Raw genomic sequence first — 15,370 nt, 5'->3', positions numbered from 1 at the left:
CACTCAACGGAAAAGTGTCCTTTTACAGCATCGATACATTCTTTTTATATTCTCCATCTCTGTCTGTGTTCGCTTTTGGGATCCTATCAATTGAATTTCATATTTAAAATTGTTTAACATTTTGAGAAATAACCTTGTTTGCTTTTTTTTTTTCTTTTTTTTTTTTAAACTAAAGTTGGAAGTGCCGCTAGCTAGCTTAGCTTAGCACAAAGACTGGAAATGCAGCAGAAAAACGGAAAATGTAACAAAATCTACCTACTAGCACTTCTAAAGCTCACTAATTACTTAACACATTGTACCCCGTTTGCTTAACACACACTTAAAAAATTAAAAGCATAAACTAAAAACAGAATTTCTCAATTTTACGGGGGTTATGTGCTGGGCTAGCTGGTTGCTCCCAACCAGGAAAGACTGGTGCACAAACTGCTATAAAAACACAATTTGTGGTTTTTACACTTTTTGTATGTATGACATGAGATAAGTTTGTTTGTAAACTAAAAATAAAAATAAAAAAGGTACTGGTAGGCAGATTTCCCCATCTGCAGCCTTTGTGCTAAGCTAAGCTAACCAGCTGCTGGCAGTAGCTTCATGTTTGGCATACAGACATGAGAGTAGATCTTCTCATCTAACTCTCGGCAAGAAAGCTAATAAGAGTATTTCCCAAAATGTCGAACTATTACTTCAAGCTCACCCTCATGTTCGTTGCTGTACATCGATGACCAACTCTTCACCAACAAATTTTTTTATCTTCATGAAAAATCTTTGATTTTATCTTTGTCAAAACACATTCAGCATATGAAAATTAGAAGCCACACATCTTGACAGATTTTGTCTTTCCGTCAACATTCAGTCTAATTTTGCGTCACATCAACAGCTCACTCAGTGTTTTCATCATCTTTTGTTGCTTTTAGGAAAAATAAGTAGAAAAGCACACTATGAAACATCCCAATATCTTCTCAGCATTACCCCAGAACTATAAATTGAAACCAGGACATATAACAACAAACAATATAAAACCACCATACAAACACACACACACACACACACACACACACACACACACTCACACATGTTGTTCCTCAACAATCTCTGGTTAAGATTAAAAAAATGATAGCTGGTCTTGTGGCCAAATTTCATATAATAATTAAGTGTCTAGTTGTGATTGATCAAATAGAGCTGGATTTTCCCTTTTTCTTTTTTTACCAGAGGAAGTTAAAGACAACAAACTTTTCAAAGATAAAAACATCCAACCTTTGCCTTAAAAATCATAATAATGAGAAAAATGAAATATAATATTACAAATAAATTAAAAACACCAATATATTACATTAATTAACCCCTTTTCATCACAAGCAACCCAAATTAATTTGAGCTTTTAGGTACATTCAAAATAAGCCGCTTGTTTGGTTTCAAGAGTCATCTGTGACTTTTTTAAATTCCTAAGCCAAAATAGGAGGTTCAGTTAAGCGATTAAATTACATCTCACGACTTCCACAAGATTAAAAAAAATGAACTAAATGAACCACACCCATGACTGAAATCAAATCAATTATATTAATCAACCTAAATTCATGAGAATGGCAGCAAATAAATGCACTCAGATCATATCAGCTGCTCACCGAAACTACACAGTAATTAACTGGCACAACTAATCTCCATCTCACAGAACGCCAAACCATGAGACCATCAGCTCCATCACCCAAACATGTTGCTAATTCTTTTTCTGCTGCAGCACTTTTGTTCCCCTTTCTCGAATGTGCTCCAGCGTCAAGATTGAAATACATCTCACAAATGGCACTAAAAAAAGGGCAGTACCCATTAATTAAATATTGTTAGTCGTCATCAATGTCTGGTGATGCCTCTTTTGAGGCTTGTACAGTAGGAAAAATATTCACTTAATTTGTTTTGTGCTGTAAACAGATTTCTGATTATTGCTAAATTAGCCTGTTTTGTCATTTTGTTTCTGCTGGTGTAACCAAATGGAATGACTTTGTTTTTCTTCATAATGTGCTTAAGACTTGAGCAAGACAGAAAACCTCCACAACCAGACTGTAATAACCAGCTATCTCCACATGGGGGCAACAGTGACCATGAAAGGCAAAGACAACAAAGAAACCAGGGAGAAGGTAAGCCCACTGGATGCAGATCGAACCCGTCCATGGCCGTTGTTTCTGTTCCACTTGGACCCGTTTCTGTCTCGGACTCGAGGAGGCTTTGCAGGGTTGGAGACCGGGTTACGAGGGGGCTTGTATGGGGGAGAGTAAGGCCCATAGCCTGGCCAATCATCATTGTACCTTTCACCATGATCTCCACCCCCTGAGCCACTGCCCTCCTCACCTGGAACAAGGGAAAAGAAATTTCTGACTGATGTGCAGCGTGGAAATAAAAAGAAAGTGCTAATTTTACAATCCAAATAAAGGGTTTAAATTTTACTGATGTTGTTCCAGATTTTTATAATCACCAATACATACTGAGAAAAACCAAGGACTAACTAATACTCCTCATAAGATATACAGACACACAGATATAGAAATATTGACCGTCAGGAACACTCACTGTCCATGAAGTCCATGTCTTGTCCGCTCTGAGCATGTCTCAGTTTGTTGGTCACCACCCTCAGCTCCATGATCAGCTGTCTGGTCCTCACATCTGGCCTGGCAATATCCACCTCTACCTCAGGGTTGTTGATCTGGCTGACCAGCCCGTCACCTGTCACGTCCGGGAGGTACCTGAGTGTGTACACAAACAGGCATTCATGTACAAAAACAGAAAACTGGATGAACATGATCAAAAACACAGATCTTTTCAAAGCGGTGCAAGGCAACTTTGCAATGTAGACATCCTTGACTTAGCTTAGTTTAAAATCTGTCTTCGCTGCATGTCAACCCCCCTCTCTCTTCCTTAACTTTCTTGTCTCTCTCTCTCTCACTGTCCCTGTCACAATAAAGCCAAAAAATGACAGAGAAAAAAAACAAAAAAAACTTGCTGCTGAATGGTTAGCAAATCCCTCCAAACTGTAGGAGCATCTGCTTGTTCAACTGCAGTATCTTATGTTTGATTTCTGCATGTGTGAAATTCAAACTACAGTTTTCAGGTACCTTGTCCACCACTGGTTAACATTAAGCTCAGCATCAGCACGGCTTCACTAAGTTGCTAGCATGGCTGCATGCACCAGATCTTCTTAAAACTCTATACCAGAATGGCAAAATTGTATTTTTACCATTGACATATATAATAAGATGTACTCTATTCCCACAAGCTAATTATCGTGGTAAAACATTTTATACCAGCTGCTCTATCTATTCCAGTCTGGCTACAGTCCCACTTTGTGATTGAAGCTTCCAAGGTGGGTGTACTTTTACATAAAACTGTTGCCTAACAGCTGGAACATCATAGACACAAAATCATCCATTATGCAGACTTGTTTTTCCTACCTGTGTACCTCTCTCACAACACACACACACACACACACACACACACACACACACACACACACACACACACACACACACACAGGACTACACAGTCTCTTTAAATCAGCCTGGATACATGCTGTTGGTCGATATCTGTGTACATAAAAGCAAGCAGACCCACATAGAGAGTATGTGGGTGACTGGTGGTGGCAAAATGAAACAAACTCAGTTCCATCTGTTGCATCCTGCCACCTCTGTACCATCACTCGCTCACTCCTCCCCCGCCTCTACCTATCCCCTCCCTCCATTCCTCGGCTCTGATCTTGCTCACCTCCCCCGGGTCTGCCCATTCCAGCAGCGGTCCTCATTAGTGACGTCGGCAGCCATCTTCTCATCGTTGCAGATGGTGTGTGGGAGGGACACCCAGAAGCCCCGCATAGGCCGCAGTCGCTCCTTCAGCTCGGTAACCTGTGCGGAGGCGGGAAGGAACTGGTTATGAGTCAGACCCGGTTTTAAAGTATCCTTGTTTGGTATGTCTGACTGGAGAAAGCATATGGAAGCTGCAGTGCTGACGTTGGACAAAGTCAAAAAACGGACATGACACTGCTTCTGGGTCAGTTCTTAAACCACATGCCTTTTATGTCTTATAAATTGATATACAGTAAATAACTGCTGTCCCTTTACTCTCTCCTCTGCTCTTGGTTTTATTTATAGTCCAGCGCTTCTGTCTTGCCAGATCACTCTGTGGTCACAGGAATACTGTCTGGGCTCTGACCGCTCTGTATTATTAGCTTCTTGTACCAAGCTTATTTTACTCCCTCATTTTGTCCACTTTCCACTTTCTGCTCAGTTGCTATGACTGAATCCTGGTACAAGCACAATACAATCATATCTGACATTCTTGATTGCAGTTTCAACATTAATATAGTTAAATCACACGCAACCCAAAAAGGTGAATATTTGAGTACTTAAAGCTGCACTAGTGAGTATTTTGTCTTATAAAGAGCAGCTGAAATTACCAACCTGCCAAAAGACAAACCCAAACATAATTGTGTGTAGTGACAAACCAACAGATAATTATCACCCGACTGCAGTTTTCCCTCCCTTTGCAGAGGCTTGAAGCGTCTTTCAGCCTGTTGTTTTGGTTTTCTTGCCAGAGCTTTAATGTTTTGGTTCACTCTCACTGCTCTCATCAACATTGTTTCCAGACACAGAAGACAAATAAGCTCTGATAAACAAATTGTAGCTCATTTACATCAGAAAGTACTCAGACATACTGCACACTTTGTCATTATGGGTTATTGAGTGTAGATTGATGCGCAAAAATGTCAATTTTATACATTTAAAATTAAATCTACATCATAAACATGTTTTTAGAAATTCTTTCAAATTTATTTAACTGAATTCTCTCATTTACAAAAGTATTCAGACCCTTAATTCAGAAGTTTGTAATTAGAGCTTACAGCAACGAAGTGAAGGGGTGTGAATATTTTCTGAACTCATTGTAGCTGCTGAACTGGAGTTAGTGGAGACCAAAACTGAGGTAGAAAAAAGTGATTATTGAGCTTAACTTTGCCGCAATGCCAGAGACACGACTTTAAAATTAATGCTAACGTTGCTCTGTATCAACTGGATGTGCAAATAGTTAACTTTCTGCGAACAAACTCATCAAAACAACTTTATAAATGTTTATATCTTGTTATGCTGCCCCCAAGTGGCCAATAAACAATTATTGTTATTGCAGGTTTAATCTGTTCTTAATTGACTATAATAGTGTTTCTTCCTCACCAGTCGGTCCAGGTTGGTGCCTGCAGCAGTGGTGGGTTTCTCTTCAGGGCTGTAGGTGCGGAAAGGCCTCCTGTTTCCCCCCGACTCTTTCGGTGAGCGTTTAGACCGACCTGGAGCAGGCCTGGGGCTTCCACAGCCCTGGAACACCTGAGTTAAGGAACAACAAAGCAACATCACTGTCAACAGCCGTGTCACAAGAGCATCTTTACAGTCTAACATAATCTTATCAAAAGATTTGCCAGTATAATGAAATACCCACCTTCAGATGTTCCTACAGTGATAATTAGTGTTATCCTAACTTTTCTCACAGAAGTTCTTTAACAACACCCGACCAAACAACAAAAAAGGCCTAAAAATGTAAAGCTCGTCATCAGTAGCTGTTTTTTAAGTAATGTTAGAGGTATGGTGGTAAATGAAAGCTGAGAGATGAGCTCTGTGTAGTCAGTGTCTACACTAAGATTTAAATCAATGTGAACTGAAACAAGCAATATATATGAAAAAGGTTCTCCATAGCCTCCATAATTATGCTCTGTTAATGAAAAACAGCAAACGCAGAATGCTGAGCTGTAAAAGCGAGAGATGCCAGTTCCTTAAAGCGCTGTTACCACAAACCAGGAGCTTCTCTGTTTCCATCGAGATGTGGGTGTCTCTCTGGTGGATTAGCTCCTGGGATGCCTGCCATGTTTTAATCATACTGTCAGGCTGTCATGCTCTTCGGGTATAATTCCTGTCATTTTTACTGCATGTTCTCTCATTAAGAAGATTAAAATCAGAATTAAACAATAAGCAATATAGCTGTGACTTGTAAGAGTGATATTTTGAAAATGCTGGATGATGATTTTTATGCAGGCACAAAAGGTTCAGTGAATTATTATTGAATTACATTTCCGCTGAAGAACAGCCAAAATGAAAATTCGGGGAAAGCAATTTTCATCTGCTTGTGTTCTCGTTCTTACCTTAGTGGAGATGGTGACACTGTTTTCCTGCATGTGCATGATGGCCTCCGACACTTTCACGGAGATGGAGTCAGCTGCAAGCTCCATGTTGAATGGTCCCTCCAACTTCTCTGAAACCTGGTACAGAGCATCTGACAGAGGAGAGAGGAAGAGACAGAAATAGAGATGGTAAGGTGATGAACCCTGCTATGACCACATTCATCCAAATATTCACTGTCAGGGTTATACAAGCAAAAAAAAAAAAAAAAAAAAAACTCTGTTGGTGGCATATTGTAGACCTTGATAAACATCAAGACAATGGCTCCCTGTGTCTGGAATCTCTCAATGGCTAACCAGCTGAAGAGATTTGATTAACATCTGTTTATGGGGCGTTCAGGGAGATCAGGAAGCAAGCCAACATTTTATGCAGAGAAAAGGAGAAAGGAATGGTGGTTGGAGAAAAGGGTACATGAGGGTAAAATGGGCTTGAGTGCAGCAGACATGGATGGAGTGATGAAAGGTGAGAGGAAGCACTACACATGAAAAGAAAGAAAATGCAGGGAATGTGTGGGTTTGATGAAAGGGGAAAGGAAACACAGGAAGACAGATCAATTGAGAAGGAGCAGAGAAGCATGAATGATTAATGGAGGAGGAATTCATTAGGGGAAAAGGAAGTCGAAAGTAAATGAGTGACAGAAGAGCAATAAAAGGATTCTACTTTTAGGTATGCTCAATCTTATAATGATAATAATTCAAAGTGTAGTTAAATGTCATTTAGGTCATAACATCTTTTTTCTTAAGGATCTAAAATCATTGAAAGCAAAGTTATTGTGGCACTTTGAAACATGGGTGCTTTAGCTGAAGTACATATTATACCTAATCCAAAAAAATATGTCTTTCACCTGGCCCTAAACCCACTTTAAAACCTATTAGGATGTATTGTTCATCCTACCCTCACCCACCAATGAAATTGTTCCATTCGGTGTCCAGGTCGGCCTGATTGGCTAAGCAGCCCTTCATCACGTTAAGGCACAGGGAGTGGCAGGGCCGCAGGGAGGGCATGCCTCGACACAGTGGGCAGTACCACTGACGCATCAGGCCACGCACACACTCTGAGTCTGCAGTCAACTGAAAAAACAAAGCAGTGGGAGTTGTGGCAGAAAGAATTAATAAGAGGGCACAATATTACCATTAGTATTACTGTGTAAGGGAACTTTATATGTTATGTCAGCAGCTCCACAAGCGAACCGCAGTTAGCTTGGAAAACAAGCACTTTCATTCCAGCTTTCTCTGGACAAAGTGCATACTCATTGCCAAGATGTTGGTTTTTTGCTCTCAGGGTTCAAGTTGAAGTTATCCAGATATTTTAATTTGAACAAACTGGTTAGCTACAGGATCTCAACTGTGCCTTTATTTTGAAAAGTGCCAGGCCTATGTCATTAACATTAGAGAAACTCTTCTCTACTGCAGCATCTTTTTGGATTCAGGGCAACAGGAATTATATGTTTAATTTACACAAAAATGACATGATTAAATATATTACTTCATATGAGTATGATGTAGCTCAAGTAAAGTGCTGAAAAAAGCAGATACTGAATAGAATACAACTAGCAATAAGAACCAGTCACCTTTGTTGCTTTGTTAACAATATCCCGACCAGTAGCCAAGCCCTGAGACAGTGCTCTGGCAGCAATGAAAGCCCTGGACACCTGAATGTGAAACCAAAGAGAACAGAATCAGATCATCACAGCTCAATGTGCTCTCTCATTCTTCATAACTGGAAGTACAGCTATACTGGATAGTTATACTGAAGCCATGGGTATTCTCAAAGTGTCCATGTCAGCGCTGTATTGTTTTATCACAAGGCACACACTTGTACGCGTAGTTTGCGGGGCACATCTCCAAATGGCTGCAGCTGTTCGGCGTGTTTGCTGACACACTCCAGGTAATCCTCACTGAACTGATACTGGGGGTTGACGAGTGAGAAGACCCGCTCCACCAGTCTGGACCAGAAGTCTGACAGAACCTCTGTCAGACTTACACTGCCCCCTGTTGACAAAAGAGCAACTATGAGGAACCTGCCAGCATCAGCAAACAATGTCTGTAATCTGAAAAATAAAAAACATTTCTGAAAGACAGCATCTTATTAGGGGGCATTTCAGTGTCAGCAGAGTGGATGTACAGGGCTTTTTTAATCTAAACCACAATATGCTTTTGCACTGTGCTACTATGATGCCCAAAAGGGCAAGGTTAAAGGAGTAGTTCACCCCAAACTAAAAAGCCAGTCATTATCTAGACACTGCCATGTCAGCTGATGCTTTTAAAACAACCAAACACACAGTGAGCTAGGCACAGAGAGCTAACCTGAAGACAAGTAATGAAATAGACAAATAAAGCATATAGCATCCATTAAATTTCTGCTGGAGTATTATAACGCTCAGGATATGTATCCCATGCAGTGCTTCCTGTCCTACGGCTGTAGAACGTGCATGCAATTTTAATGTTTTTAATTTATTTAATTAATGTTAATAATAAGACATTTTAGGTTTTGTTTGCTGCAGTATTTTTCTCATTTCTTACTTTAAATGTGCTTGGGTGCTTATTAAGTCTTTCCACATTTGACAACTGGCAGACATGATTCTGAATATGCGACTCTCCAATCTGTAGTCTACTATACAGCCTCAAATTAGCCGTCCATGCTGTTTGGCAGACAAAGACAGGTTGACTAAGCAGCAACAGCCTGCACAAAGACTCGCCAGCGAGCGGCTGTCATGCCAAAACAGAGCGATCCGGAACAGAAATAGAAACAGTCTGGCGTCCGTGGGATTCCAGGTCTCTTTTTTCTCATTTTTTTTCCCAGTTCTTTTTTTTTCTCCAGTTTGGCATGTCAGTACTCCTTAAAAGACAATCCTGACTCTTTACTGTTGTCCCAGGCTGCTGTGGATTTACCACAACACGGGGACGGACTGATAAAACCAAACTAAACTAGCAGTGCAACAGGGTATCATCACAGCTCTCACTTTGACCAGATCACCAGGTCTCTGCATTTATTAATTCATTGTTGTGCTGATAGTACAGAGCCCAAGTTGCTTCCCTGAATAAATGTCCTCTAAAATTTGCTTGTTAGCATTCATTTTTATTTTGTTGCAAAAAAAATGTTTATTGCATCATACAAATTCAGAGAGTGTCGAATGAGAGTTAATAGAAGGTGGGTTAACTTGGGTTTTAAATACTGTACTCTAACTGCCTAAAATGTCCAAAACTGTCATTCATATTTTGCCTTTATTTGCCATTTCAGATTGGAGACTGACAGAAAATATGGCAAGGGAGTAAGGAAAAAAGGGTCACAGCTGGAAATGTGGACATTGCAATTACACAGCATGTATCTTAGACCACAAAACCACCAGGATGCCCCTAATTTTATTGATTTATGTAGCAAATCCAATCCTAACCGGTACCACTTTGACCATTAGACTATCTAAATACATAAAACATAATTTGAGTTCCTTTTTTTGAAATCTCATCTTCTATTAACATTGTTGGCTGCGGTGAATTAGGTCACTGAACTAACCAGAATAATATCTGCGGAGCTCCACAAACAGCTCCTGGAAGACGTGTGCATTCTGGGTGAAGAGACGGCCGTAGGTCTTGGTAAACATCTGATTCATAGACTTCTCTGACAGGTCTATAAGCTCTCTGAAGAACTCTGCAGGGAGACAAAAAAAAAAGCAGAAGCAGATTACATATCAAACTGTCACCCAACTTCTTTTCTTCTAATATCTTAGCCAGGTTTCTATGTAGGCATTCAGTCACACACCCCACCCCCCCACCCCCTCCCTCTCAGATTAACAGCTCATAGGGACAGTTACATCAGATCATGCACTCTGGTAAATGAGTGTAACAACATGTACTTTATTTAAAATCCATCTTATAGACTCATATTCAGTCTCCCACTCCTTCAGCATTTTTAAATGATTCATCACATGCATTATATAAAAGGATGAGGAGGGAAAAAAGGTCTTAGCAGTCCAGAGCAGGTGGGAGGAGGAAGTGTACATTCAGCTCTGTGCTGTGGCTGCTACAAACCTACAGCTGTACAGACAGAATTTGAGACAATATGGATGAAATTAGTCATTAAAACTCTCCTACACTGACAATTGTTTAAAGGGCCCCTCCACCAATTTTACACATGAAGGGGAGTTTACTGGCCATGCATAGTCCTACTGTGAAATCCTGTGAAAACTGTCTCCTATAGCTCTGAATCAAGCTTTTTAAAGTCAAAAAAATAACGCTGATGATGTCATAGTGATGTCATCAGGGTTATCTCAGCTTCGAGACTACAAGTTTTTGACAAAGCCTGTGATAAAAACTGGGAGGTGTGGAGTTTAAGAAATGTAGGCAGGAAGGGTGCAAATAAAGACAGCATTACGTTGCATTATGGGAAATGCAGGATGCAGTGCTTCTGGAACTTAAGGGACCAATGTCAGGATATCTCATCCTCTGTTGCTTCAATTGTAACCCTAATTTTTATTATCTATCTCCTGTGAGTCCCCACACTTTATGAAACTGCAATAGCTGTCGCAGTCTGGAATATTCCTTTAATATCAGCAGTTCTCATGCATTGATTAAACATGGATATGAATCATACTAGGATCTTTGCAATATGTATGCAGTGCAGCGCTTTTAGCTGCCAAAGTCAATTTTGTGGCACAGATATCTGACCATCTGAGAGGAACTGTGCAGTACGAGATCTTAAATAAGTTTTTAATCAGCTGTCACTCATTGCTGCAAACTTGGTAGATAGAGGAGTGTGAGATGAAGACAAGCTCGGCGCAGTTTTTTTTTTCCATCAAATGTACCCACTGTGGCTGCAAAAAGAGGAAGTATTTTTTAACCAATTTCAAACCAGGTAATGATCCCATTAAATATAATAACTGTACAAGCTTCTGAGTGGGCCTCTCACCATCAAATCTGCGGTGTCTCTGGGTGAAGGTGGTCAGAAGGAACTGGCTGTTGTCTTCAACGGCTCTGAGGAAGTCCCTATCACTCTGAAGCGCCAGCGTCTCCTCCATCTGACTGGAGCAGCAGGTGTAGTCCTGAGGACAGAGCCGCAGGTGCTCACCTGGAAAATAAAACCAGGCCAGCAGAGAAAGAAAGGTTAGGAACGATCACACACTCAGAAACTTATGTGGATACATTTGATTATTTTGGTTTAATCATAACATAATGTTTTTGCTTTGAATCTGCAAAAAAACAAACACTTTGGGCTGCATCTTTACATTTAAAAGTGCTATATGGCTACAAATAAAGTCATTATTAATAGCTCAACAAAAACCAAGAGCTACTCTCAATAACGTCAGTGGGTCTATTCCCAGATCAAAACAGATGTTTTTAGTGAAAGAGTCAATTCCTCCACTTATCAGTCTGTTTTGTTACTATAGGGAAATCTTATCAAAGATAAGCTTTTGATGAAAAATTGTAATTTCCCTGCATGAATTATTCAGCTTCAATCTGTCTTTCTTTGTCCGCTCAGGTTGGGTCTTTGATATGTCAGAGGTAATGATATGCAAATGACAACCAGGAGGGAAAAATAACATACAGCATTCAAAACGTGGTGCAGGTTTGAATTCTTTGTCTCTATAATTTTACATCCACCATGAATATTACTACAATTAATGCAGTTGAAAGTCTCAGTCCCAACTCCACCCTCGCTGATGTTCCTCACTGTCTCTTTTGTTCTCTCTGTGTGTCTCACTATTAGCCCTCTCTCATCCCTCTATTTCCATTTCTAAACTGCCTCGCTTCATCCTTTGCTCTCCCAGCCATCTGCTCCCCTGGCCCACGGGACAGTGAGCCAAGACTCAGGCAGTGATAGCCCAACACACACACACACACACACACACACACAAAATCAATCAATATTGCAGTTTTTTCAGTCACTCGCACACACACAGCAGAATTACCTCAAAGTAAATCCTCTGAATTAACATACATTTCACTCAGAAATATTACTCTTTATATTCAAAGCTCCAGGTCTGTCTGCGGGTAGCCACACACACACACACACACACACACACACACACACACACACACACACACACACACACACAATCATTCCCTTTAACATACTAATCCTCCAAGAAGTAGGTTACATCTTCAGCCACTCAAGTGGCTCCATCATTTGCTCACATGGTCAGACATTCATATTTTAACAAACCGCCTACAATCTACTTCAACTCTCTCCTCATCTCCTCTATCCCACCCCCTCACCAAAACTTCCAAATATCAAAAATCCAACTGTTTGTAATCCACATTATATCTTTTCATTCAGCAGATAAGATTATCACCAATGAACAGAGCCTATGGGTATATGCAGGGATTTAACAGTGGGCCAGTAGGCAAAGACTAATTAGGGCGAGGTTCTTTGTTGCACCGGTGTTGGCAATTTGCTCATCCCCTTAATCATCCTATTTAAACAGCACAGAGGGGAGGAGGGGGCGGGTGTAATTTGTTTTAAACCACCATGCATCGTTTCTCTTGAGGAAAACTCACCATGATATTCCTACAGGGTGTTTCTGGTGCTTATTAGTGAGTTTTGAGCCACCCTGTACTTTCTTTATATCACTTTGTTATAGTGATTTGTAGTGTGTCTGGGATATTTTTCTGCTAAAATATTGCTATAATATTCCCATAATGATTTGAGGAGTATTTCTATTACCGGCCAGAAAATTTATGGTGACCTTAGTGGGCATAATGGTAATTTAATCCGTGTCCATGAGACAAAGTAGAGCATGCTGACGCGCCTACATCTCTGCTGCGACATGCATCTTACATTTTATTGTAAACTTGACTTAAACAAATATTTCTTTGGGAGAGTGAGTCCCAAAAACGACCTGATTGTGTAAATTGTCCCCACCGGAGGCTAGGTGCAGAGTCTTACCGGAGATCTGAGTCAGCGGAGCGATGTCTGTGCCGTACCCCTTCTCCGCGTACACCTGCCGGGTGTCGGCGCAGCTCCTCCCAGCAGAAGCCACTGGGCTCCGGATCCCTGACAGAGCAGCGACCGTGCAGAGCAGCACCAGCAGCGGGTACCTGGGGAAAGATAGCCGGGTATCCATCCTCACCGCAGGTCTCAGAAACATACACCAATGGAGGGGATGGGTTTATATAGTCTACAAACAGGATGCAGCAGCTTATAAATGATTGAATGAATGAATGAATGACTGGCCGGTTTGGATGAACGGAAAAGTAAAAAGAGTAGTGTCCCAAATCGTCAGTCTTTAGAAACAGCCATAGTTTTCCCGATAAGTGCAATGAACCGACGCATCCGGACCGGGTTTTTACATCACACACACGTTTCCATCGACTGTGTCCAGTTAATTTGTCCTTCCTGGGAGATCCGCTGATGTACGTAAGTGTAAAGGGAGTGTGAGTGGGGCACTCCCGTTCCTCAGCATCTTCTAACAAACTCCGTCAAGTCCACGGGAGTTAGCTGGGAAATACCGGAAAGGTGGCTCATTTCAAAATAAAAGCAGAGGCATGTTTATTTGCATAGCCTTGTTCCAACAAGGCAAGCCAAAGCCTTTTCTGAGAGTGTAAAAATTCAAAAGGCAATATTAAAAAATAATAATACATGTACTCAATTAGAAGTTTATACACCAATTATACAGTGCAGTGTGTTCCAAATTGGGTTTTTGTCTGCATTTTAGAAGAGCAGAATTTATGGTTAGAGACAGACATTTCCACCATATAGTAAATAAGGTTCAAGGTAACCCCTAGTAATGTATTCAAGATGAGCAACTTTGTAGTTAGTTTCATTGTCACACAGGAAATATAGAAAGGAAAGATTTATTTATATAATTCTGGACTAATCCCATTGAGGGATTAATGTGTTATGCCCCTGCGCATGGATGGATTACTGTACAGCCTGCTGGGCACAGGCCCAGGGGGTCCCAGGGTATAGAAGGGCCTCTGCTTGAAGGGACTTTATATTTCTTGTTGGCAAATCAATCAAATGACCACAAACAGACTACGATAAGACACAAAAATGACTACAAAGACCCAAAACGACTACAAAGGGATGAACAACAACCCCAAAGAGATTCAAAACGACTTGAGGTACTACTATAGAGTGACTCAAAATGACAGCAAGGAGAGAAAAATTGCCATTGCTTCAGTATTTGTCGTCGTTATGTAATCTCTTTCAGTCCGGATCTCTTGTTCCTTCGTAGCAAGGTATGGGGGCCTTTTACTGTGCCCATGCATCCACTGCTAGTAAGCATTGCAAGGGCAATAAATATTTTATTTTGAAGTATCGGACCAGAAGTTGTATGTTTCACCCTGGCTTGTTTGACTCCGGCCATAGCCCATCAAATACAGAACAATGGACCGTGCGGAGGACCAACAGAGGAGAGAGGGGTGAGGAGCCTGCGGTGACGGGGCGAGGAGCAGCTGAGCCAACCACCTCAGGGTCCTAAAAACTGGACAGACACAGACAGACACAGATCAGACAGACACAGATCAGACAGACTGAAAGAGCACACACGGATACAAAACTATATATATTTATGACATGAAATATATTATGACATAAAATGTAGAATTTTATAGAAGAAATATCCATACGGAGAGTCGGGCAAATAAATATTTTACAGTTGTATTCCTATACTATTCAGGAGTAGTTCAATTGGAAAAGAGTGAATGAAGAGTGTATTATGATTGACCAATGATAATTAAGTGACCCTCTGAAAGGACCAATCACCTTCTGAGCTGAAGAGGCGCTGGCCAATCAGCATCCAGAATCACTTGACATACTTTTCCGCGCCCTTGTGTCTGACAGAAATGACAAGACAAAAAAAATCACGATAAATCAGCGTCCCAAGAAAGGAACATACTATTTTGTACTATCAGGTGGTAAAATTGTGTAATAATTTTGCGGATAATGGTTATTGAATAATTTAGTTTTAGTAGTTAGCTGGATACGGTAAAATGTCTTCTGTTCTAGGGATCCTCTGTACGAGTATTGTCCGATCCATTATCGGAAAAGATTTATTTAACGAAGATTTGGTCCCATTTTTGAAAAGATATGTCTGTAAAAATGTCTGTTGGTCGGACTTATTATTTAGATCACTGTTAGTCGACCAAGTCCGATAATCGACGTTTGAAATACTGTAAATGAGGTTGAATACGTAGCTAGCTAGCTAGTTTTATCAAAGGTGTTAGCTAGTTTTGCTC

General features: G+C 40.6%; 1 protein-coding gene across 1 annotated transcript; it reads right to left on the bottom strand.

The window, feature by feature from the left end:
* Positions 1-169: 169 nt before the first annotated feature.
* On the bottom strand, positions 170-13,603 carry gpc2 (glypican 2). Its single transcript, XM_023397974.2, has 11 exons — positions 13,077-13,603; positions 11,100-11,258; positions 9,708-9,842; positions 8,010-8,185; positions 7,765-7,845; positions 7,099-7,264; positions 6,158-6,288; positions 5,202-5,348; positions 3,745-3,881; positions 2,557-2,729; positions 170-2,337 (listed from the first exon to the last, which is right to left on the bottom strand). The coding sequence occupies exons 1-11, from the start codon at positions 13,276-13,278 to the stop codon at positions 2,063-2,065; spliced, it is 1,782 nt and encodes a 593-aa protein (XP_023253742.1). The 5' UTR covers positions 13,279-13,603; the 3' UTR covers positions 170-2,062.
* Positions 13,604-15,370: the final 1,767 nt, after the last annotated feature.

This window comes from Seriola lalandi, unplaced genomic scaffold (genome assembly GCF_002814215.2).
Source record: "Seriola lalandi dorsalis isolate HSWRI2012SDOR001 ecotype SW California unplaced genomic scaffold, Sedor1 jcf7180002054972, whole genome shotgun sequence".
Lineage (NCBI taxonomy): Eukaryota > Metazoa > Chordata > Actinopteri > Carangiformes > Carangidae > Seriola > Seriola lalandi.
Note: the sequence above shows the minus strand (reverse complement) of the source record. Positions and strands in the feature narration are given on the sequence as shown.